The 27,170-nt window shown below is 36.8% G+C and overlaps 1 protein-coding gene across 1 annotated transcript in view; it reads left to right on the top strand.

The window, feature by feature from the left end:
* Positions 1-27,170, top strand: part of LAMA2 (laminin subunit alpha 2) — a 790,327-nt gene that overhangs the window by 585,604 nt on the left and 177,553 nt on the right. Inside the window, exons 30-32 of the mRNA XM_078155150.1 lie at positions 4,485-4,609; positions 11,491-11,577; positions 15,474-15,667. Coding sequence (XP_078011276.1) covers positions 4,485-4,609; positions 11,491-11,577; positions 15,474-15,667 — 406 coding nt within the window. The remainder of the gene's footprint in view (positions 1-4,484; positions 4,610-11,490; positions 11,578-15,473; positions 15,668-27,170) is intronic.

The following is a 27,170-nucleotide window of genomic DNA, read 5'->3' as shown; positions in this document are numbered from 1 at the left end:
TTGAGAAGGGAGGGGAAATGTTTTGAGAATTAATGGATAATGCTCCTCAGGACCTAAATTAGGTTATAAATTCAGAGAGAGAGAAGGATAGATGGAAAGATTGCTGAGTAATGGTGGTATAGGAAGAACCTGGAAATCACAATTGGAAACCACTATTCTGAATCCCCCACCAAAACTGTTGAGATGTGAGAAAAGGTATAATAAGTACTAAAATAAAACATTATCAGGGGTGTGGTGTAATGAGGGTTAGAAAGGGGCGAAAGAAAGGAATTCAAGTCTCAATGAGCAAAAGAAAAGATATGTTAAAAAAAAAATTAAGTATTACGGTGATAGTGTGAGTCCCATGGAGCACAGTGGAAGAGGCAGGTAGGTCTAGAGTAGGACATTACAGCTTAGGATTGAAATGGATTGGAATTGACCTCTGTGACTGGGTAGGAGGTCTTATTTTTCAGCATTCAAAGAAGATTTCAATAGCATTGGAATGGGAAAGTAAAAAGTGGGGGAAGTATACCAACCACTGGAAATGAGTTTAGACCAGAGTATCAGTAGATGGTAGGAAGTCTTATGAAGAAGATGGGTGACTAGAAGCTTCAAGGTCTCCCCCAGGCCCAGTCCCTCAAGACCTCAGCACATCCTTCAAATTCTCTGCCATGGGGCAAGAGGAGGTTGCTGTGTCTCAATGGCATCTGGAAGCTTGACCTCATGGCAACCACGAACACAGCCCAGTGTTTTACTTCTATGCGATCAGAAGCCTAGCCAGGGGCATGAGGTACTGCTGTGTCCTGAGGTACCTCAGAGCCTAACAGGAAAGCAGGAGTTGGCATGTTCTGGGTCTTCTGGAAGGCCAGTCCATTACCAAATGCTTGAATGTCATTTTCCTTTATCATGGGAAGGGGATTCATACATTTCATCCTCAGTGTTACAGTTGTAACACGCCAGTGACATAAACGTTTTAGCTACAATTCATTTTCTATCTAAAGGAGAATACCATGTTCACCCTTCCTCTGAAAGTCAGTGTGAAGGAGAAGTGTCAAGAATACCATCATGACTTATGTGTTGTGTCTGTGCACTTAACCAGGAGAGCTGATAAAGTTAACCAAATTGGTATGTAGGAAATGCCATAAAAGATTGACTGTCCTGTAAAGTTTAACAACATTCACTCACTCCAGGAGAGAATGATGAAAAAAGTTGTAGACACAGGAGAGATGCGTTTACTGTGAAAGCAATAAACTCCCCTGAGTACTTTCATTACTATCATTTTTTCATCCATGTTCTATGTTATTTGCAGAGACTGTGGCTCAAATGTTAACACCAGTCCAGTTTTCAATACATTGATAGCAAAAGGCTGACAACTATTTTCCCAGATTTCTTAGGTCTCCAAAATTGCCCTTCCTCATATTGTTAGAGTGTACAAGATCATGCCATGAATTTGTCCAGGCTATGTATGCTTTGCTTTGGTCTGACATGGAAAGTGAAAAAAAAAAAAGTCCTTCAGAAATGCTGCCCCAATAACACATATACTCACCTGTCGTCCTGCTCTATAGCTTCTCATTAAAATTCATAGAGAAGTGTGGGTTATTTTAGTGGTATCATCTCTTACATCGTGGCCCTGGGAGAAGGAATAAGTGGCCAACGTAAATGAGTACTTCCTTTGGACAGCTAAAAAGGCATTTGTGAAAGGACCGTGGTACCAGGATGTGTCGAAATGAAATGTATCACAGTGTGTTGCTTACCATTCTGCTATAAGGCTGTGAAATATGAATATTGTGCTATTGTTATACACGGAAGCTTGACTGGTTTCACATAAACCATAAAATAACACCGATAAAATGGCAGGAAAAGATTTCAAATATGGCAGCATGCCAAACAAGTAGCACCAGTGGAAGAGAGACCCTGGTATTCCACTTTGTCAGACTGATCCTGTCTCAACAATAAATATTATGATTTCTAAAAATTAAAAAAATATATGTGGCTACCTGCATGATATAACGTGTAGCACTGACACCCTATTCGAAAGTACAAATATTCTGAAAGTTAAATTTCAGGTCACAAGATAGCCGTCTTCAATCATAGGAACTAAGATCGGTTGGCACTTTAAGGATCCATTATTATGTCTTTGTGGGTACTCTCTCCACCAGTACAAGGCATAACCACTCTGTGGCTCAGCAGGCAGTTGTGGCAAAAAACAAACAAAAAATTTGGTGGCCAACATTTTGGTGAAGCCACTGTAGTTTTAGCAGTATGTGAAAAACTTAACCTTAAATCTATAGTCATCATTCCTGAATAGAACTAGCTTTTTTAGTCAAAGAGAATATAAAATATGTCAATCACTTGCTATATGTGGAAGACCTCAAGTTATGTGGATTTGCCTGAAAAGTACATGAAACAGATAATTCATTTCATGGAAACTTTCTCCAATAACATCATGATATCACTTAGATTCAATAAATATAAAATTCTTAATGTGATAAAAGGAAGAACAGAAACAGAAATTTTTCAGCTTGAACCCAGAAGTTCAATCAAACCAATTGATAAGGGAGATTCTTAGAAATAGCTTGATCTATAGTTAGGTGTGACATTGAGCATATGGCTATCAAAGAGAAAGCTGAGGTTGACTATGTCAACAAATGGACTGGCCTGGGTAAATCCCTAAGAGAAATTTCCCACACTGGTTGGTTTCTGGATGAGGAACTAGAAAAGGGAAAAAACCTTGGTCTTGATACAATAATCAGTTGTTAAATATAATGAATGAGAATTTATTACTATAGTCTCTCTCAAAATCATCCTATGAGGAAGAAGAGGAAGTAGTAGTAGTAGTAGTAGTAGTAGTAGTAGTAGTAGTAGTAGTAGTAGTAGTAGTAGGTCATTATACATTCTTATTACAAGCCTGTCCAACTCTAACCATACACTAAGAGCATGGTGGTATGTGATAAAGCTAACTAAATTATAATTTCCACAATTCATGGAATCATAGAATTTTGATAGTTGGAAGGAAAGTTATCTAGCCATATATGAAAGGAATATCCAATATTAAATACTCAAAAATGGTTGTCTAGTCTCTGCTTGAAATGAGTCTTCATAATACCTTAGTTTGTTGCTGCCGTGATCCTTTCCTTCCCTAAAAAGATATATCTGCCACTGAGGATTTTTGTAGCTAAATTGACAAAAAATGGAACCCGTCTCTACAGTCGTTTGTGTACAACTATATTAATGGTTGAGGCACATTGCTTCCCCCCTTCTTCTAATATTAGGATCCATACTGCAACTATATATCATGCTTAGGTTCTGGAGGCTGTCTCAGGAGAGTTGACAAATAAGAAATTAAGCCAATGAATGGAATTCATATTCAATCATTCCCTTATTGATACCTTTGTCTTGACATAAGGCTTTTTATCAGCTCATGGCCAACCGTGCAGCTCAATGAACCTTTAAACTATGGAAAACCAATAGATAAATGTACCAGAGTTCAGCTAAGACCACAAGAGCAAGTTCTAGCCTCTATGAGGAAAGAACCAATAAATTTTCAGTCAGCTATGAAATGAGTTGGACTCTCTCTTCCCCTTCCTTTTCTGTTTTCTTCACTTGCTCAATCAGTTGCAGTGCACAAGGATTCTGAAGCATAAATTTTGGAGGAAAAAAGCAGATAAGACTTAAACTTTCCCACCATTCACAGCCCCAGAAACCCATAAGAAGCAAGAAACTGTGAAACATCATTGAAGCACCAGAGATAAGATTTTTCCTACATAAAGAGGGAAAGAGCTTGTAGGCTACTGTCCTCACATAATCTCACACCCAAGCTGATCCATTCCTAATACATACCCAATTCAATACATACCCTAAGACATCAGCATATCCTAATTCCAGTTCTCCCAAGTTTCAGTCAGCTCTAACGAATATGTTTCAATAAATCTTATTTAAAAATACAAGTTTTATACATGGTACCTCTTTTTATGCCCTGACCTCAGTTCTAATTTACCACAAATCACTCAGTTAGAAAAGCACTTGCCACTAAATGTAGGAAATAATATGGACAGGACACAATGATCATAATCCCTTTCCATTTTAAGAAAAATCCTGTGGACCAAGAAAATAGCACTAATTCAAGGGTGAAAATGACATGTGGGACCAAATGTTAGAGTTTAAAAATTCTTGATACGTATCAGCATAATGGAGCAAGGGACAGCCTAGGACAGTGACTAAAGTGGAGGAAGAGAATAACTCCACAGGAGTAAATCATTTCATTCATGGTTCATCATTTTTCACTCATTGTCAATTCAGACACAATAACAAAACTTCTTTTACTATTCAAAACAGACAGCCTCATTGAAATGTGTTCATGTCAAGAATTACTGAAACACATTTATCAGTGTTAAAAAAAAATTTATCTGAGACTATTCAATCATTCCCTTTGACTGGAAATAAAATGTGCCCTAAGTTTTGTTAATATTCAATATCAAACATTGTGCCCCTTTCTTTTTTTATAGGACTGTCAACATCATACTGCTGGTGACTTCTGTGAAAGATGTGCTGTTGGGTACTATGGAACTGTCAAGGGACTGCCCAATGATTGTCGGCAATGTGCCTGTCCGCTCATCACTTCTAGCAACAAGTAAGTGTGACAAAGAGAACCCTCTTTGAGGGTTCCAGTGCAATTGAGAGAATCCAGTGCAATGGAAAGAACACTGAACTTAAGGCTAGAGGACCTCTGTTCCAATCCTAGCTCTATCCTCTGCCATTTATTAGCTCTGAGACCTTTGGGCAAGTCACTTAATCTCTCTGGGTGTCAGTTTCCTCATCTGTAAAGTTAGAAGGTTGGTAGATGGCCTCTAAAGTCCTAACTCTAAATCTAGCTTCTCATGATCTACTAAAACATTCTAATGCTGTATAGTAGACAACAGAGACAAGGTGCAACCTGCCAAAATTGTCTCAATCCCTTCCTTGATATCCCCGAATCCTCAGAAACAGTTCATCATGGAGGCTGATTCATCCAGCATTACCATGTGGGCCATTGTCTCTAGAGGCCGCACTGATCTCTTTGACCTTGTACTGTGAATAATTCTCCCACAAGCTGACTAATTCAGTAAGGCCAATTCTTTTTGGGAGCTGTTCGTGGTTAAAGCTGCATTTCAGACATAGAGGCACTATTTTGATGGGGTAAAGTACCTCACTTTCGTTTACTCCATCCATAAGAAACTTCCAGCTGCCTGGCAGTTCCATTAACACTAGATCCCTTGGGGACTATTTTTTTCAGAAGGTTCAATGTCACCATCACCTACATTACCAGCCATCAAAATGGGTAGTATAGATGCACTGTCATGAAAGCCTGAATTTATATGCCTGATAGATAAGTCATGGCACATGACCCTCTTCTATAATATAAATCTTAGAGCCATTAAAACTCAAAAAGAATTATTAGAATTAATCTTCTGACAGCAGGTATGAGGTGTTCATACTCAGGATTAGTTCTCTGCCTTCCAAGCAAGCAAGACACCCATGCTTCTTAGAAGGTCAGTGTCTGATGGGATCCTGAACTGTTTTAGTTGTTCAGCCATTTTTCAGTCATATCTGACACTTTGTGACCCCATTTGGGGTTTTCTTGGCAGAGACACGGGAGTGGTTTCCCATTTTCTTCTCCAGCTCATTTTGCAGATGAGGAAACTGAGGCAAACAAGGTTAAGTGACTTATCCAGGGTCACAAAAGCTAACGAATAGCTGAGACTAAATTTGAATTCGTGAAGATGAGTCTTCCTGACTCCAGGCCCAACATTCTATCCACTGTGCCACTTTGCTGCTCTGAATTGTTACTAACCAAAGCTAATGTTGTGTCAGGTAGAAGGCACAATATAGGTTGAAGACTAACAAAAGATCAGTAATTCATAGGAAATAAGATCAATGGAGAAAGCCAGCAATAAAACCTATGGTCTCAGATGGCTTATATAAATGGCTAATAAACCAGATGTCTGCAAGGATGTTAATTCATCCTTATAGGTATCACTGAGACACCTAATAGGGTGAGACTCATGTGAACTATGACTATAGAAAGGTATATCTAATTCAAATAGAACACAGTATTTTTAAAGAGAGCAATGGAATTGTGGTATAAATCAAGAAAACATTTGCACATAAGAAAATGCTGCCAGTGGGATTCCTGTTAAGGTATTAGGTTGGACTAGATAACCCCTGAAAGTCCCTTCCAATTATGAGATTGGTTCTGTGATTCTTACTGGTAAGACCTGATGGGCAGTATTCTACTCCTGCCTCAGCTGGGTCAATGCAAGGCCTTTTAGATTATCAGTTGCGAATGTAACAAATGTACTAGTATGTACAGGGACCCAGTGGGGCAGCTGATGGCATTGCTGCAACATTCGGCCACCTCCGCATGATCCTAGGGTGGCAATAATGTTGCATTTCATAACAGGCCTGCCCCCATCCCTAAGGTATTATGCCACTCTGACCAAGACAGCTCACATCTTCTCCTGTGTGGAACCTCTTACCACAGGCAAAGCCGGAAATTGTCTCTCTGTGTGGCTTTCCCTCCCATTTTATTTCACACTTCTGGATTGTACTGTTCACAGCCTCTCCAGCAAATATTCATTTTTCCATTGCATACTGCTACTTTTCTAAAGGGCAAACAGTATGCAAATGAAACCTTAGAAAAGTGTCTCTAAATGCTATACCTCCTACCATTAGAATGATTGGGCCATTCTACTCATGATATACCTCAAAGCATGTCTACCCCCAACATGTTCTTCAATGTGAATTATCATTTCCACCTATAGTTTTTCTCTTCTATTCTATGCACTACAATTCCTATGACCATCGGCAACCTGCAAGCTTCAGAAGCCATCCATACTGAATTGCAACACAGAGGCAGGAATATGTTAGAATTGATAGCTCATTATCAAATGTTTGGTGTAAGAAATTTATATCTTGGAAAATGGCAAACATACAAAATAGAGCTTTACTTATTATTTTGTTGATTGCTTAGACTTAAGAAGTGATGAAGAAAATGTTAATAATGGAGATTAACCTTAAAAGTGTCATGAGATTTTTTTTCCAAAGAGCTAGTTGTTAAACATTTACCAAAATACTCCTGATGCTCCACAGTCAAATTAGTTTATAAATTGGGAATTGACTACAGCTGAATTCCCAGGAAGTCATTAAGTGCAGAAAGCCAGCTCTTCCACTCTTTCCACAATCTTCACATCAACAGACCTGCCTAAAACTTGGAGAAAGTATAGTAGATCCCTGAACAGTCACTCAGATAGTCAGTCCTGTGGCCGACAGCTGGTATTACCCTCCTCACTCCAAACCCAGCCTACTTTATGTTGTAGCAAAGGACATCCTTTACTAAAAGAATCCCCACTTAACCCCACTTGAACTCTACCTTCCTCATCCATCACTGTTTATTATGATGGATGGGCAAGAAGAACAGAGAGAGTCAGTCAGCATGCTGGGCACTACACTAAGTGCTGAGGAATACAAAGAAAGGCAAAAAACAGTCCTTGCACTTTAGAAAAGTATATTCTAATGGGAGGAGACAATGTATAAATAATTTGGTACACACAAGCTACATACACAGTATATGCAAGCTAATCTGAATAAGGAAAGCATTAGCAGCTGGGAGTGATAGAGTGCCAGGCCTGGAATTAGGAAGACTCATCTTCCTGAGTTCAAATCTGGCCTCAGACACTTACTAGCTATGTGACCCTGGGCAAGTCATTTCACCCTGTTTGCCTCAATTTCTTCATCTGTAAAAGGTGCTGGAAAAGGAAATAGCAAACCGCTCCTGTTTTCTTTGGTAAGAAAACCCCAAATGGGATCATGAAGAGTTGGACATGACTGAAAAATGGCTGAACAAGTATTGGGAAAGGCCTCTTCTAGCAGATGGGATTTGAGCTGAGTCCTGAAGGAAACAGAGATGGAGGTGAGAGGGCAGAGCACTTCAGGCATGGAGGACAGCTAGCACAAAGGCATCAAGATGGAAGATGGAATGTCATTTTCAAAGAACTCCTGGTACTACACTTTGCCTGGATCAGAAAGTGTAGAAGGGAGTCTAGTACAAGAAGACTGGAAATGTAGGCAAAGTCCAGGTTATTAAGAGCTTTTAACACCAAATAGTGGACTTTATATATAGTCTAAGACACCCTCAGCCTATAGAGGTAACTAGACTCCTTCTGTTATGCAATAGCTTGCATTGGTATGGGCGCAAAGGGAGAACAAGTGAGCCAGCGCATGTTGTTTTTGCTTCAGAATTATTGGCAACTTTCTACCAGCGCCATCTCTGTCGATCTATGAAGACCTGCTGAGGGAACGGATGGTGTGTGATCCCATATCTCTAATAATAGAGAATAGGGAATAATAGAAGATGCTATAAAAGAATCAAATTTTGGCAAGACCCATTGAACCAGAGAGATGTTCGGCTCCCTGGTACTGCTAGAGTTCGCTTCTTGGTCTTGCACAGATCACAAATCTCAGCCTTGGTAACCAGTTTTCGCATTTTTATTGAACACTTGAATTTTGTGCTCCACAGACACCCTTTCTTTTTAGCTTATTCTTGCCATCCTTTAACTCAAACCCTGACTCTTCCCCCTTAAGCAAAGAATTACCCTTTTCCTACTCACCAGCTGCCTAATCACATCAGTACTGCCTGAGATTCGCATTTAACAATAGGGATCTTTTTCCTTTGATTGTTTTTATTTATTTTTATTTTCTGAGTATGAAAAATGTTGACCTCATACACAAGAAATTATTTTCATGTCTACTTTCATAACCCTTATTTAAAAGAAAAAATAGAACCAGACACTGTAAGATACATAATTCCAGAAGAATTACAGAACTCTATACATCAAATATTTAAGGAGAGGGTGCTCTTTTAAGGGCTTTGAGACAGGCATTTTACTCAAAGGAGACAAAACTTAATTATGCTTCCCTTATAAAAGTGTACTCTTAAAGAGCTTAAGTTGTGAGGCTTTTTTTTGAAATTAATGATCACTCAGCGTTGAGCTTCAAACAGATAAGCTGAAAAGCTGGATGGAAGGAGTTGCTTATGAGTTTGTGGATTTATTTTTACACAATTGAAAAAAATGTGTTGAATAATGAGTTTTTGAGTAATAGATCAATTTGTTTACATTTTTTGGCAAAGGTGTAATTTTATTACTTATTTAAGCACTATTGATTCAGTGCATTAAAAGTAAATTAAAGTAAGACGCTGACTGCAGTATACCAATGGGGAGTTCTGGTGCTTTTTCAGCAGTAACAAGTTTAGCACAAACTGCATAAATAGAATGAAATTGGGAGCATTGCACCATTTTGTTCCCTAACTGTATGGGTTATTTTTCTGTATGCCAAAGATCTCAATTGAGTATATTGTTGCTTCCTTGGAATTCTGTAGTTGCTTTCCTTGCAAAGTGGTTTCTACGAGGTAGGCAGACAGACAGGCCAAAGAAACCTCTCTCCCCTTAAACCTTCACCCATTAAAGCAAACACCAAGGAAACTGTAGCTTTTTCACCAGGTCCCTTTGCATACCATAATACCCACATTTATCCTTCTCTTGGGGAGGAGGTGGAAGCAAAAGATACCTAGAAAAGCTGTGTCTCCTTCCTCATCTCTCCCTCCTGGCTTCCCTGGATTCCCTCAAGTCCCAATTAAAATTCTATCTTCCAAAAAAAGTTTGCCTTCTTAATACTGGTAGTGCCTTCTCTCTGAAATTCTTTTTAAGGTATGCTGTACATATCTTGTTTGCACATAGTTGTTTTCATGTTGTCTCTCTTAATAGAATGTTAACACTTGTGAGCAAGCACTATCCTTTCTTTTTCTTTATATCCCTAGCAATACCTAGAACGTAGGAGGCACCTAATAAATGCTTATTGACTGAATGACAATTTATTTTCATCCATGGGTATCAACTAGGATAATTTAACTTACCAAGTGAAATAACAACAAAAAAAAGTCTTGGAACAAATCTGACTCAGTCTATCTGTAGTGATCTAAGCATACTTTTAAAAGCTGCAAAGTAGAATGTATTTGAAAATATCATCTTTACAAGTACAGGATGGAGGAAACGTGACTAGACAAGAAGGAGAGAGATCTGGTCTTCTTGGTGGACCATGAGCTCAGTATGGTCGACCATACCTCGTGGCAGCCAAAAAGGCTTCATGTAAATTTAGGTTGGAGTAAGACAAGCCTAGCACCCAGAAGTCAACAAACAAACATTTCTGAAGGGCTGATTATATGCCAGAAACTGTACTAGACGTTGGAGATACAAAAACAAAGAACTACATGGTCCAGAATAGGAGAAGCTTTAGTCTTTCTCCATTCTGCATTGGTCAAATCTCATCTGAAATGATGTGTTCAGTTCTGGGTGCCACATTTTTGGAACGTTGGTGATAAACTCAAATGCCTGATGAAGAGTAAGAATTTTGAGGGGCCTCCACTGAAAGCCAGGTAAGTAGACCAATTGGAGGAAATGGTCATATTTCACCTGGAGAAGAGATGGTTGAAAGGAAGGGATGTGACAAGATAGTGGTCTTCAAAAATATAAAGGGATGTCCCCTGGGGATTCTACTTGGTCTACTTAACTCTAGAGGGAAAAGAACTGGTAGCAATGGATGAAAGTTACATAAAAACAAATTTACACTGGTAAAATGCAGAAAAACTTCCTAGTAAGTAGAGCTATACAAACTTACAATGAGCCATCCTGAGAACTAATCTGCTCCAGAGGACTGCAGGCACAAGCTAGATGACCACTTATCAGAAGGGGTGCCTATTTAAGGAAGGATGGGTTGAACTAGATAAAGTTCCTTCTAACTCTCAGATTGTGTAGCAACAAAAAAATGGAAAAAAGATGAAAAGTCATCCTTAACAAGGCATATCAGCATCTTTATAGAGTTTGTTTTTCCTTTCCTTACAACATGACAGAGGTGTAAAGAAGAAAAAAGCTTGAAGTTTAGTGGTGAGTTTAAAAAAACATAATTCTGTTATGTAAAATGAGACTTTTATACCACCAAGCCTGTGTTAAAACTGCAGTGGCAGCAGACATTGGCTCTTCAGAAATTTTTATTTCTTTTCTCTTTCTTACCTAAAGCATATTCAACAAGATGTGCTCTGCCACCAAATGAATGTTTTCTTTTTTTTAACTCAATGTGTTTTTTGGTGGATGGATAAGAATAGGTTACTGCTTTGGGAAATTTCGTACATTCATGGTCATCACATTCACATCACAGACTCCAAAATAATACATTATTTAGTAAGATACAGTCTTTAAGTGGCAGCATTGAAGTGTGCATCTACTATGACTAGGTGGGAAACCATCTGTTGCTTTCTACAAGGGTCACACTGTTTTTTGTGCATTTCTAGGATAAACTCAAAGGAGTTCCCACTCATAGGACTTACCTTGAATATGAGAAACACTTGACTTGATGAAGTTGATGTGACAAGATCCACTTACAAACCTTTTTTTCTCTTTCTCTCACCCTGCACCTCTTCAGTTTTAGCCCTTCTTGCATCTTAGAAGGACTTGATGACTATCGATGTACAGCTTGCCCACGTGGATATGAAGGCCAGTACTGTGAAAGGTAATAACAGATAAAAGAAACACCACAGAGATTAGGATGTGGAACTGATGTGATAAAGGATCAAAACAGAAACATGAGACCCTCTCACGTTCATCAGTGACTAATAGTCATTGATCAATTAGTTATATGCTACCAAATGCATTAACATTCAGTGCTATGGGAAAATATATATCATATTCATGCATTCAGCAAATATTTATTAAGCAACTGTGATGTACAGAATGTGCTATGTCCTAGAAAGTTTAATGTTTTAACCCATGATTTAAATAATATGGTATCAAATATATCCATGTTCATCTCTGTAGAAAAATACAAATCACATTAATGCATTTGATAAACATTTATTAAACACCTACATACAGAACAAGGTGTCTGAAAGGGAGACAAAGTTTAAATAAGACGATATCCCTCTCTTCATGGAGCTTGCAAACTAGCAAATATTTGTACCTTTTAAAACAATCTCAGACACTTTACAAACATTGCCTAATTCCTAAGGTGGTTATCTTTAAGTGGGCTAAGGACCATTTTACAACTCTGGAAACTGAGAGACATAAAAATCTAGTCATTTCATAAGATCATAAAATCATAGATTTAATTTTAGAAGATATCTCAGAGGCCTTCTATACCATCTCCCTCATTTTACAAATAAAGAATCTGAGCACCTAGGAGGTTTAGTGACTTGCCCAAGGGTACATAAGTAGCAGGAGTCAGAGGTAGGATTTAAACCCGACTGCTCTGCCTCTGGAACCAATGCCCTTTGAAGTGTATAACACTGCTTCCTGGTAAGTCCATGGAAGTCATTGCTGAAGGCAGTAAGAGGATATTAAATTTCAGAGTTACTCAATGTAAAATAGCCTACCTTTTGTCTAGCTCAAAATGTAGACATTATTGGTCAATATTTTGACAAGTACCATATCTCACCTAAAAATGTTTAGTTGATGTGGAAGGCAGAAGCTCTAATTATTTTGTGTTTCCTCTAACAGAATCTTTTTTTGAGATTTCTTCCTCTCCATCACCATGCTTTCCTTTGATGGTAGGGGTTTGCAGGCATAAATATAGACAGTTTTGTAATTTTTTTTAACCATGTCTGTGATTTCACTGGTATGGGAAACTTCCAGTGAAGAAATTCTCTTTACCAAAGCAAATCAGCAACTGTTTTTCAACATATAGTCTTTGAGAATTGTCTGAGTCACTGAGAGGTTAAATGGGTTGGCAAGTCTCGTGTCAATTCTGTGTGAAAGTCTGACTTGAACTCAAGTCTTTATGACTCTCAGGGCAAGTGACACAGTCCTCCTTCACCTCACTGCCTGTCAGCTATTCTAGAGAGTGATCAGTTCATATGGCCATTGAAAAACTCAAAACAAACATTTACTGCACCATAAGCTGTCAATAGTGCTCTCCATGCCCATTAATTTCTGTGAGGACATTGTGCTGGACAACCAAACATAACATTACCTATCTCAGAAGCTCTTTGGATAAACTAATCACAGTCATATTTACAATGAAAATAATCTCTAGTATTTGGACTTTAAGGGTGCTAAATATTTATACTTCAAAGCCAAGAAATATATGTGTAAATATTAACAATAGTCTGTATTTACTATGTAGGCACTATACACCTATGAATATACAGATAAATCTATTTCTATGATAACAAATGTTAGTTCTGATGTGAATAATCCAAAACAGTAAATACTATTCCAAATTCACTTATATTTGTTTTTGCAATGCATTGCATAGTGCATGCCTGAATCCAATTTACTTTCTTGATGATATTTTTCTTATGCCAATATTAATATTAAGATTATACCCTTAGCATGCCTCAGTCAGTTAGTGGAAGAAAATGGATCTGGTTTAGACCAGCCATTTTGGAAAAAAAAAAAAACAGCCTAGGATTCAGAATTGTCTGTGGATAAGCCACATATCAAGAGCTGCCCAGATGCACTTTTTCCATTCCATGTATATTCTGTAAATGGATGGGATTATATATTATAATTCAAATGTAAATTATTTAAATTGTTTTTTCCAAAAATTGTGGTGTTTTATTATTCATTATCTCTTACAAATAAAGAGATATAATGTAATTCCCTGGAAAAAAAAAGCTAATCTTATTCAAAGTAAATTGTGAGGTATAGGCAGAATATTTGCTATAAAGACCTTAAACACCCTTTCTCTGATTATTATTACATTTTCCTTGAATTTCTTAGACCACTTCCCAAGCCTCACAGTCAAATGGGACTTACAGGCTTCAGAATCCTTACCAAAAATTTACCCAAGTTTCATGGAAGATTTTCCTGAAAATTCCCATGCCCAGTAATGCAGAGTTCCCACGCATTTCCTTGCAAGTTGCTTTTCTAACTATATATTCCGTTATCTACATACCTGCTAAAGGCTTAAAAGAGAATACTTTTAATTATAAATGCAAAGAAATTCATTAAATAGATTCAGTTAGCAAACATTGAGCAGGGGATGCAGGATGATAGAAGGAAAGCACACAGCATCTGGCGTTAAAGGACAGGGTACAAATTCAACCTGATGTCTGTGTGATGGTGAGGAAGTCATTTAACATCCCCCAGGCCTCAGGTCCTCCACTGTAAAATGAGAAGGTTGGAATAGCTGGCTCTGAGATACCTTCCAGATCTCAATTGATGATTCTATGAAACTATATTTTGGGAAAAGCTACATCAATCCCATCTATTACTTCTGTGCTTGCAATCTCACATAGGAAGCACTAAAAAACCTTATTTTGAATGTGCACAAGTCTGACAAGTAATCTGGACAACCTTGAAAAATGAGCTTCAGCAGTTTGTTGTTTGTTTGTTTGTTGGTTTGTTTTTCCCTGCTTCAGCCTTTTCTCCCTGTGGCTTGCAGGGATGGATTACTTCCACAAAATAGTTGGACAAATTCTGATGATCTCAGACCACAAAACGAAACTCCTAGCAATAGTTGACTGATGTTACTCCCTTCTTCTCCCTCTGCTGCCTCATAATTCATCCTCACCTTCAACTCCTTAAAAAAGAGTGCAGGTTATCCCAAAAGTCACCAAATTCTCAAGAGACAATCATGATGCCTCATACATACTAAGTGCTAAATGAATGTATTTTCCTCTAGGACAATGCAGTTATATTTCACTTTAAAACAGAAAAAGTAATGTTTTGCCTTGTTCAGTGGGAAACTCTTTCTACAGATCTATACTAAAAAAAACACACAGAAAATTTTTATTTATGAATCTATGGCATTATTAGGGAACAGAAAGAATGCTTAGACCTGCTATTAGGAGAGATCCAGTTTTGAAGCCTGCTTATGACAACTGGTAGTGTGACCTTGGGAAAGTCACTTATCCTCCAAAAGCCTCATTTTCTCTACCTGTAAAATGATAGAATTGTATTAAATCTGCAATGATTGCCACCATGGGCAATTGACTTAACCTGAGTCTTGGAAATGTAAATAACAATAAATCTGCCTCACAGAGTTGTTGCAAGAATCAAATGAGCCAATGCCTGTAAAACATATCAGAAACTGTAATGTGCCATTAAAATGTCGGTTATTATTATGATTTTTGGGGGTGGGGGGGAAGCATAGGTTGAGAATGAGAACATCTGGATTCTAGTCTGTTTTTCTCCAGCTGTATAACCTCTGGCATACCACTCTAAGCTTCACATTTCACATCAGTAAAATCCAAGGACTGGATTAAATGACCTCTAAGTTCCATTTCAACTCTCTTTTTTATGATTCTCTAAGTTTCTAAACAGATAGATAACTCAAGCCTATCTAATGAGAATGATGTCTTTATTCAGGTAGGTATTCTAAAGGAACTTAACGTCTGCTTGTTTCTAATCAGAGAAAAACAAGTCAGTGCCATTAACTTAGTTCACTTTGTAACTATTTACATCCAGGTGTGCCTTTGGCTACACTGGCAGCCCAAGCAGCCCAGGAGGCTCCTGCCAAGAATGTGAGTGTGATCCATATGGCTCGCTTCCTGTCCCCTGTGACCCAGTCACCGGACATTGTACTTGCCGACCTGGAGCCACCGGGCAGAAGTGTGATGGCTGCAAGGCCGGGCATGCGCGTGATGGCATGGAGTGTATTTGTACGTATACTAACTTTACCAGTAGCTCTTGGGAATTTCTTTGCTCAATTCCTGGTTCATTTCAAGGGAAGTAAACTGGTCTTGTTCCGTACTTGTTAGCACTGCAGTTCATTCTTTCTGACACCATCCATCCAACCTTTGCTATTCACCTGCTGTTCTGGCCTCCATCCCATGGAGCCCAGAACTACTAAGAAAATTCTCAGCATGCTGTAATAAATTCATTGAAAATCTACAACAAAGCTCCTGAGGGCTTATTTTATTTTTGTCTGTCCCAGGGCATACAGTTTTGCCAAAGGTAGGTACTATCTCTGTGACATATTAAAGATCTGGGTATATTAAATTTTTCAGAGTCCTTCTGAATTTATAATCAGTGGCCCAGCTACTTTATATCTTGAGTTACACACAGTGCCTTCCCCCTGTAGTCAGTCCATAAAGAGATCTGCAGACATGCTGCTTCAAAACATTCTCTTGAAATATGTGCTCTGGAAATACTGAAAGTGAATTTAGCAAGAGAATCTTTATCTAAGTGTATGCAAGAGGGAAAAGAGTTTGTATAATGTTTGTGTAATGTTGTTTTTAACTTATTCTGATTTCTCTCTCATTGATTCCAGAAAATCTGCAATGTGTTAAAAAGAACACCAAAATCAAGTCATAAACTTAATTTTTAGACCCTTAATCAAATCCAAAACTGAAATGGGCCTTTCCCTTATTCAGATCTTATAAAGGAACTCATAATTGTAAAATTCTTTCCTCCAAAGGCATTGATTATTCACATTAGTGTCCTTAATTGGAGACATAGAGACAGGCAGAGAGAGACAGAGAGAGTGTGAGAGATGAGCAGAGAAAGATGGAGAGAGTGAGAGCAAGAGATGGGGAGAGGAAGAGAGAAATGAAGAGAATAACAGAGAGAGGGAAAGAGTGACTGAGAGCAGAGTGAGCAAGAGTGAGAACAAGAATCTGTACAAAATATTTTGACATGAAGCATAATTCTGGGTTCTTGAAGGCTGTACCGATGGAACCTAAATTCTGGTAGCATCTACCAACCTGAAAAGACCTAGAGTGCAGATTTAGCGAAAGCTATGTGGCAGCTGTCTAAGCTTAAACTAGCAAACTAGAGAGATTCAACATTAGAAGTCTGGTCACCAAGTGACAAAATTCTTTGATCACAGTGACCCAGGCAGCAGACAAAAATATAAAATGGTCTTTGGTCCTCTCTGGTTCCTTCCTGCTTTCTACAAATATTAAATTATTTGTACTCTTAATGTCAATTCATTGTCAAAAGATCAATAAATTTACAATATTACTGGAGCACAGTGCCTGATTACACATGGTAGGCATTTAAATGCTTACTGACTATTGAGAAACTGGCCAAGTTGATATTGACATTTCTGCTGTCAGTGAAACTGGAAGAGTTTCATCTAAATAGAACATCTTATAGGGTCTGAAAAATGAATAAAGGTGTTGGCAGTTGTTTCATTCTTAACCCAAAGGCAAAAAGAAGCATCATTTCATGAGACATTTGAACATCTTGTGTTTTGTGTCCATAATAAGCAAACAGTGGTGAAATTTTTTCGGTTCTTGGGCTAATACTTTTTTGCAGAAGATGGAGAAGTAGAGGAAAAGAACTTGACAGGATCATCCAAACTAATTCAGTAAATCCTAAAACTCAGTGATTTCAGTGCAAAAGTAGACACAAGAAAACAGCAAAAACTACATCGGAAATTGCCATTTAGTACCACAAGATTCAAGAATTCAAAAGACTGCTGGGTTGACAAAGGATTAGTCTAGTTCTGTTTAGCTTATAAGATCAGAAGTAGAACCAGTGGATGAAAGTTGTAAAGAGACAAATCTGTGATTGATAGAAGAAATAATACATAGAGCTATCCAAATATAGGGTGGGATACCTTGAGAGGTAATAAGTACTTCCTCATTAGGGGCTTTTCTACTAAGGTTGAATGACCATTGCTTAGTTATAATATAAAGGAGATTCTTTTCTTCAGATATTAGAAAGTCTTTCTTCACTGAAATTTTGTGCTTCTATGACCTGCTTGAACAAGTACTTAAGCAGATAGGGTGGGAAGGGAAGTGGATAAAAGGAAAGGTCCACACTTAATCATATTTTTTAAAAAAGTTTATCCATTAGAAACATTCTTGTTGAAGGAATGAATGAGGAGGCTGAAACCCTTTTCTAGAAACCACTTTAGCCAACAAATATGTAATCTCTTTGCAAAGTCAGTTATGGCAGCTAAAGTTAAATATGGTTTAAAATGTAAACTTATTTGCTCATGGAACAGAATAACCGAAGACTATTAAGTACCTCACAAAACAACTAAAAGAAGTTGAAAAGAAAACAAGACTGCCAAGAGGGCCAGCTGAACCAGCTCACACCAAGAGCATTTGGAGATGAAACTGGAAGGACAAAGATGTAAACAAATCTACATGAATTTTTATAGTGACATCTTTTCATTAATAATAAACTACTATCCTATTTTAATTCCAACACATCTCTATACATTATACTATGTGAGATAATAATGGTATTTAAGAAATTGATGTCTCCAGGAAAGCTGAACCTAACCAGATACAAACAAGAAATCTGTCACAATTATGAAGACACTAAGGGATTGATTTTCAAGATATTTTTAAAGGAACATTCAAATCCATAAGAGATCCAGTGCAAATGGACCTAGAGACCACTGGGTCTCTCAGAAAAAGGGAACCACATCTATCTGAAATCTTGAGCAGATCCATCTGATATCTCAAGCTTCAACGTCTAAAAGTAGTAGTGGTCTTGTGCTTCCAGAGATTCCAAGACTGGGAAATGACATCTGGTTCTTTATGTGGTATACCTTCTGGATATACTATGTTCAAAGTCATCTGGGAATGAGATTATAAAGTTTGGTGCTGAGTGTAAGTTCAACCCAGCCTCCAGATTCCAGATAACCACAGGGGTTGTATACCCCCACACTATATCAGAGCTATGAGAGCGAGCCCTTCACTGGAGGCCATGTGCTTCCTAATCAGATCTCTCAGAGATCACAAGTTTGACTATGCCAAAGGGGCTCTGCTAACTGGGAGCTGAAATTACATGTACATGTACACAGTGCCTTCTTGGTATGCCTTATCACCATCACCACTCTCTTGTGATAAGGGTGTAGGTCTGGGGTCACTTATAAGGTCAATCCATCCTTGAATACCTGAATACAAATACCTCGATCAAATTTCCTGCTGCCTATACCCTGGCTCTCCAGGGCTGAAGGAAAAAGCTGTGGGAACTGATGCCACTGCCTCTGAACAAATGCTAATGCTCAGTCATCATAAAATAAGCATTCCCAATTAATTGAAGAATTCTTTGAATGCTCTTTATCAAAGATGACATTGCACTACTTGCAATGAGACCCAGAACATTACAAAGCTTGTTCAGTTAAATGTGCAGCAGTATGAAAGAGACTCATCTAACCATCCACAATGGGAAAACAAAATGGAAATCTTGACTCTGATCAAAGCGATAATGACTAATCATCACTCCAAAGAAACAATAATAAAATGTGCTCTCTGTGTGCTGACAGAGGGATGATGGGCCCAAGGTTCAAAATGACACAAACATTTTTAGACATGACAAATGTATGGATTTCCCTGGTTTGTTATAACAACTACATTACTCTTTTTTATTGAAGGGTAAGGAGGGAGAGGCTAACAATAGGGTTACTAAGAAAGAAAAAAAAGGTCATTGAGATGTTATAAAATACACAGGGAAAAAAACTAAAGTTCAAAAGAAAACACAAGCAGGACAGTTTTGAAAGAAACATGATTAATTCATTACATACTTTTTAAAAAAAGAAAACTATATACATAAGAAATATGTTTCCATATATAATCCCCTTTTTCTGTTCTATTTTATATATGGAATTTTTTGCTTTTTTGGTGGTCACTAAATTTAAGATTAAAAACATAAAAATAAATGTAATTTAGACAGTGAAAAGCAAATGTACCTTAAATGGGTTTTATGCATGGACAATGATTTGAGTACAGAACTGAGTAGAAAGAAAAGAGTAAATAGGTTTGTATATGAGAAAATGGAGAGGGAAGTGGTGCAGTAGATAGTGTACCAGGCCTGGAGTCAGGAAGATTCATCTTCCTGAGTTCAAATCTGGCCTCATATACTTACTAGCTGTGTGACCCTGGCCAAATCACTTAACCTTGTTTGCCTCATTTTCCTCATCTGTAAAATGAGCTGGAGAAGGAAATGGCAAAACCACTCCATGATTTGACCCTAATAGCACATGAAAGGGACTTTTTTCTCATACTTGGATTTGATTGTAGCTGCCTCAAATACAAAAGGCTAATAAGACAGTAGAATCAGATTTAATAATAGATAAGACTTACTCATCAGCATGCTCAGGTACCATAAAACACACATGTGTTGTCTACAAAAGTGATGACATGCTTGAGTAATTGTGAGGTGGATTACTAAAGTAATTCGTGGCATTTTGTTTAGGGAGGGTGTTACATATTAGCATGTATCTGCTTGGATGCCTATTACTTAACTACTCATATACTTTTAAAATGAACACTGATCTAAAGAGCTATTTTACAGCAAATCATTTCTCCTAATTAATTTTCTGAAATTGAGCTTTAAAGGACAATGCCATATTCTAAAGCAGAAACATGAACATTAAATAATAATACACCAAAAGCAAGGAAAGATGAACTTTCAGGAACCTCTAGCCACATAGTATTTTAAAGAAACATCTCTATTCAAGGACCTTCACTTTATTAAACACCATTGACTGAAAAGCCAATGTCAAGAGTTAATGAAATGTAGAGAGGGAAATTTATATTTAAGTGACTCAAAAAGAAAATTTATGTCATAGTGCATTGCCATTTTTCCTATCAATAATGGGTTTTTTTAAAAATTATTGGCATAGGCTGAAGCTACGCCATTTTTTACTCTGTATTTTTTTCTACAAAGCTTTAATAGTGGTTGCTGCAGTTAAGAGGAGTGGGGGAGAGTAGAACAGAAGAGATAGCTTACTAAGGCAGTAGTACTTTAAAGTCACATTAGATTCAGGGTCTGGCTTTCAGTTTTTAAAGTTCAGGAATTCAATTTCTTAAACCTACTGAGTCTCTGGATAACTGGTTCATGTAAAATTCGGGAGGAACTGATTTATTTAGCATAATGTCAACTGATTAATTTATAATGGAGGCCTTAACTTTCCAATGATCAGAATACTTGTGTGTACTGTCTAGAGAACCCCCTTCCCAGTATTAAGGTCCCTTAGAAACCACATTAGTCAAAATGCACGGCTGTGTGGTGAGCGTAAAAGTCAGAATCTTTGAGGGCTGGTGTAGTCATGCTTATTGCAGTGTAATACCTAAGTTGTTACTATGCAGGACAGCAGTGATCTGCTAAATAAAACATCCCTGTTGATAGTAGCTAAAAAGAATTTGAAGTAAATTGTCATATGTTCACATTATACCAAACCTAACTATATTACCATAATAAACCAGTACTGTACCATATAGAAATTCATTTCAGACTAAGTAGCAATTGGGCAAAGCTCTGAGTCTTGAGGGTTTTGACTGATATTTTTCTTTAAGAATCAATAGGTATGTTTTCTTGTTCAAAGAATTGAATTATTATCCTCTGATTAATTGGTTCTTTATGACTATATCTTTGCCCTAATATTTTATAATTTGGCTTGTGAAAGAGAAAATATTTCCTCACGCCATTTTCTGGTTTTACTGAATTCTGTTTACTCTTGTGAGCATGCAGATGAATTGATTCCAAAATATTTTCTTCTACACTCTACTCTGATTCAAATATAAGAATTTCTGCTGCATCTTTTTTTCCCTCTCTTCCTACGTACATCTCAAAATTCTTCCTCTTGAGAAGGAGTTCCCATGACTCTAATTATTTTGACTGCCCTTCTCAAGACCCAATTTCTATAGTCAGTTTCTGAAACATGGTGACCAAACGTGACTTGAGTAGGTAAAAATGCATCATGAACTTTGTCTCAGTTGTTTTTTTTTTCTTAATGCATCCCAAAATCCAAGAGCTAGAAATGGGAATAGAACAAAGGATGTCTAGCAGGGCAAATCTACAGGGCAGCTGTGGCAAGTGTGATAGCTGTGGAATTGTATAAAACTGAGGATGGACTGGCTCAGGCTAAAAAAAAGTCCATATAATTGTAGGACTTGTCTATGACAGTGACTGTTAATATAGTACTAATCCTCCTCAGAAGCCCTGAACCATAAAATACAGTGTGCCCTGTTATTCTATCCAGCTAAATTAAGATGCAGATGTTTTTGGTGATATTCAAGAAACCATATAGCTGTGTCCTTTTACTCATCCTCTAGAATGTGCCATTCAATCTTGACTTCACTGTAGATTCTTAGTGCAAAAGAAAGAAAGCAAGGGCATATAGTGAAGAACATTCTAATTATGAGTCAGCCAGGTAAGACTCACAAATAAAACGTGATCCTGTGATATATCAGGAGTAAAGAGTGAATATGTGAAATGAGGTAATCCTCCCCTGCACCCCAGTATAGTTAATATTTATTCATCTACAGTCATTTACTATGAGAACTCCATTTCTGCTAGAAATAGAACCAGATGTTTTATTTTATTTTTTTTAATTTTTTTTTAATTTTTAGGCAACTGGGATTAAGTGACTTGCCCAGTGTCACACAGCTAATAAGTACCAAGTGTTTGGTCTGAGGCCGGATTTGAACTCAGATCCTCCTGAATCTACTGTACCACCTAGCTGCCCCTGAAATGGAACCAGATGAAACAGGCTTTAATATTAGGATGAGGAATTTCCATGACACAAATAACCTGGTAATGAAGATTGTCAAGTATTGGAATGAGCTCCTGTTCCATACTTCTACTAGCAATAATAATAATAATAATAATAGCTCACACTTTACCTAAGATTTACAAAGGACTTTCCTTACAACACCTTTTGGGATTCCCTTCTCTGGAAGTCTTCAAAAATACCATAGATTCTTATCAGTCAAGAAGTATTTAGTAAGTGTATCAAAGGAAAACAAAAACAATTCCTGCCCTTGATAGGCTTATATTATGAGGGAGATAACATGTGACTGAATAGGTACAAAGAAGAACATACAGAATAGATGGACAGTAACCTTATAGAAGGCTCTTTAGCTAGTGGGATCCTGAAAGGCCTGCTGTAGAAGGTATCATTTGAACAGAGTTTTGAAGGAAGCCAGGGTCCTGAGGGGTGGAAGATACAAAGATAGGCTAGCTGGACATCCAAATTTTCTTCCCATCCAATTTTTTAAATGATATTTTATTTTTCCCCAGTTACATGTAAAGATAATTTTTGACATTAATTTAAAAAAAAATTTAGTTCCAAATTTTCCCTCTTCCCCCCTCCCTGAGACAGTAAGCAATTTGATATAGGTAAAAACATGTTCCATCATACAAAACATATTACCATATTAATCATGTGAAAGAAGACACAGACCCAAAGGAGGGGAAAAAAGCACTCAAAAAATACAGAAATTGAAAAATAGTATGCTTTGATCTGCATTCAGATTCCAGCAGTTATTTTTCTGGAGGTAGATAGCATTTTTCATCATGAGTCCTTTGGAATTGTCTTAGATCATGGTATTGCTGAGAATAGCTAAATCATTCACAGTTGATCATCATTCATTATTGCTATTGCAATGTTCTCCTGGTTCTGCTCAATTCATTTTGCATCAATTCATATAAGTCTTTCCAGATTTTCCTGAAATCAGCTTGCTCATCATTTCTTATAGCACAGTAATATTTCATTACAAGCATATATTGCAACTTGTTCAGCCTTTCCCCAATTGATGGGCATTCCCTCGATTTCCATTTCTTTGCCTCTATAAAAATAGCTGCTGTAAATTTTTTGTACCAATGGGTCCTTCCTATTCCCCACCACCACTTTTTTATAAATCTCTTTGGGATATAGACCTAGTAGCAGCATTGCTAGATGAAAAGGTACGCCAAGTTTCATAGCTCTTTGGGCATAGTTCCAAATTGCTCTACAGAATAGTTGGATCAGTTCACAACTCCACCAACAGTGCATTAATGTTCCAATTTTCCCACATTCTGTCCAATATTTATTGTTCGCCTTTTCTGTCATATTAGCCAATCTTATAGATGTGAAGTGATATCACATTTTTTAGAGAAATATGCATTCACTGAGCTGATCTCTGTGTATTGATTAGATGGTCACAATGACTTTTTAAGAAGTTAGCTTAATGAGTACATCCCAACTTTCAATTCTCATTTGTAATTTACTTGTCCATTTAATAGAAAGAATCCAGACATTCTTTAGTCTGAGAATGAACAGCAAAGAAGTTATTAATTTTAGGTTGAAATTTTGGTAGGATGCAGAATCTAGACATTTTCACAGTTCACTTTCTATGGAGTTATATTGATTAGAAAAAATAAAGCCATAGAATTAATAAGTTGTTTACAAGTGGTATAGTTTAAATATATATTATTCATGTACAAAACAGAAATTAAAATTAGCAAATGTTTCTAAGATATTACCCCACCTAAAAGTTTTTTAAATAGGCTTTGATTTTTAAAAACTATCAGATGTTTTACTCAATATATGCTGGTAGATGATAAAATAATGAGAATTTTGTATGTGTGTTTTGTGGAATCAATTTCATTATTTTGTAGTTATTTAATATTATTAATTCAAATTTATTTAGCACTTCTCAATTTATAGTTTTTTAGTTATTCAAAATAATCTCAGAATATAGGTAACATAAATTATCCCTATTTTATTGATGAGGAACCTGTTATTAACTAGGTAAAGTGATTCACCCAGAGTTCCACAACAAATGGTAGTCAAAAGTTCAGTATTCTTTCCACAATATGCTGCTTCTCTCTCTAGCTGATACCGTCATCTTTCTCCGGGTCCAATGAACTTCTACTTAAATTATAAAATTGAATATAAAAAATGAATTGGCTGCTGTGTTTTCTGAAATTGTAGAACTGAAATATATATAATCCTTAGCAAAGACCCAGGAAAAGTGCTGTTCCCTGAAAGCATTATACTTTTGTCCCCTAAGTTAGTTACTATCTATTTACCTTCTAGCCATCTGACAAAACATGAAGTCTTTACTCTTATCTATATCTTCATCTTAAATTTATTGTGGCAAGGCAGTTTGGTATTTGGGGACAGACTAATAATCATTTACAAACTAGACTAATTCAATACTATAGTGATCCATATGTATTATACACTATATGTAATATGCAGTATGTGTTATATAGAAATACATTCACCTTAACCTCTCTAAACATCAGTTTCTTTTTCGCTAGAATGAAGAAGTAGGTGGCCCCTGAGGTGCCTTTAGATGGTTCTCTGATCCTAAGCCATCTCTTACAATCAATGCAGGAATCATTTATAACGGCATCTCTGACAAATGCTCATACAATTTCTGCTTGGATACTTCCAATGATGAGGACATAACTACTTCACAAGGCAGATTGTTCCATTTGAACAACTCTTTTGATTAAAAAGTTCATTCTCATATTAAGCTTAAATTTGCCTGATGAAAAAAAAAATCTGTCTATTGGTCTTAATTCTTCCCTCTGGAGCAACAAAGATTTCACAGGGCAGCCTTTCAAGTATTAGAAGACTACTGCTATTCTAAGAAAACGTGCCCCTCCTCACTCTTCTCCAGATTAAACTTCAGCTGTCAATTCTAGCCATGGTAACAACCATCAGAATGATTCATTGTAGTAGTTGATGCAACTGATTCTCATACAACATTTTCCATCCTTTCCTTCCATTGTATTATCTAAAGATTAACAAAATATTCTAGATATGATCAGACCAGTTCAGAGTATAATGAACTAGTGCTACTACCATATCAACACACATACATTCACTCACTCACATATGTACAAATACACCTTGATCTGGACACCAACACTAACAATGTTTTCATTTTTAGCAGCCGTTTCACAGTGTTGGCTTTAAGTACAAAACTATGTTATGAAAATCTCATCAACCTATTTGAATAGATTTATCTCTGACTATATTTAACACCTTTCTTCCCATTCAAACAAATAAGAACAATATTAGTGGCACCTTTTTTCCCATTCATACAAAGAGGATATTAGCAGCAGGTAAAGAACATTTAGTCTTAAATGGTCTGAAATTAAATTAAAACTTTTTTGGCTTGCTTTCTGTAAAAATAATATAGAATTAATGAATTCATAGAAAAAGTTAATAGGAAATAAGGATCTGGAATATTGACCCACACCAATAAAAGAAAGAAGATAATTTTCAAACCTGGGAAACAATGAACTAAAGACATTGATTGCGGATGAGACCTAATTTTTTTTTAATTTGATGATCTTGTGTTAGAAATATACATTTTTGGCTACAAATATAGATGACTAACTAGAACAGACATTATGGGTATCTTTATTTAAAACAGATTAATCAATTATCTTTTTATACTTATCTTCATGCCCATTAAGTTTATTTCAGTATCTATTTCTGTTGTTTAAAAGCACTGTGAGTGACTTTTTACTTGAAGGTATGTTAGTAGTAGTTGTTATGCATGGGAGATTGTGGTGAAAATACAACATTTTGTACTAACTGCTAGCTGAAGTATCTGTGATACTGACTGCATGATTTCCCCTTATGTGAGCCTAGCTGTAATGATCTGAATTTAGCACTGCATTTGTTAATATTAGACACAAATTTATCCTGACAGTTTTATAGGCAAAGCCTTGGAAACATTTAGTCATGTACAATATAATCATCACCTTGAAATATTTGCTTTTACTCCTACACATTTTAGACATTCTTGCTACCTTGCCTTGTCTACCCTGCTAAAATAAAAACCTAATGTGATGTAACTCTTTGGGGGGGGGGGACTGATTATCAAAAGTTGGTGTTAATTTACACTATAGTCAGCCACTGTACAATCAAAATACAATTGTTTACACAATGGGAATATTTCATATCTCTATAAGCTCTTTAAATCTTCTCTATTGTGGTAAATTAAATTTGGTTTTAATTTGCATCCCATTTCTAATGTTTATTGCAAACCCTTTCAGCTTTTTTTGAGGTATATAAAAGTAGCTTCTTGTTGAAGTGAAATGTTCAGTGTCAGAATAAACTAGCAACCCACATATTTATTTTTTATTAGAAGCCTATTTTTTTTCCAGTTTGAAAAAATAGATATTGAATTATCTGGAGTTAGCCAATCTAAAATCTTACAAGTGGTTGTCATATTCATAAGGCTTTCTGACCTGTTAGGACAGATGTTGGTATATTACTTAGAGCTGCTGAAAATTTACCTTTCACTTACGGAGATGTGCCCATACTGTGTTCCTCTTAAAAGCAACTGCAGAGACCATAAGGCTCGAGTTAATAATAGGCCTTTTGACACAAAGGCATAAGGTAAAATGTATGATTCCTTGAAAGAGCAATTAAATACATTTTCATTTTAAGCAACACAGGGAACCAAA

This window comes from Phascolarctos cinereus, unplaced genomic scaffold (assembly GCF_003287225.1).
Source record: "Phascolarctos cinereus isolate Bilbo 61053 unplaced genomic scaffold, phaCin_HiC Scaffold_5;HRSCAF=322, whole genome shotgun sequence".
NCBI classification, from domain to species: domain Eukaryota; kingdom Metazoa; phylum Chordata; class Mammalia; order Diprotodontia; family Phascolarctidae; genus Phascolarctos; species Phascolarctos cinereus.
This window is presented reverse-complemented; position numbering and strand designations above follow the sequence as displayed.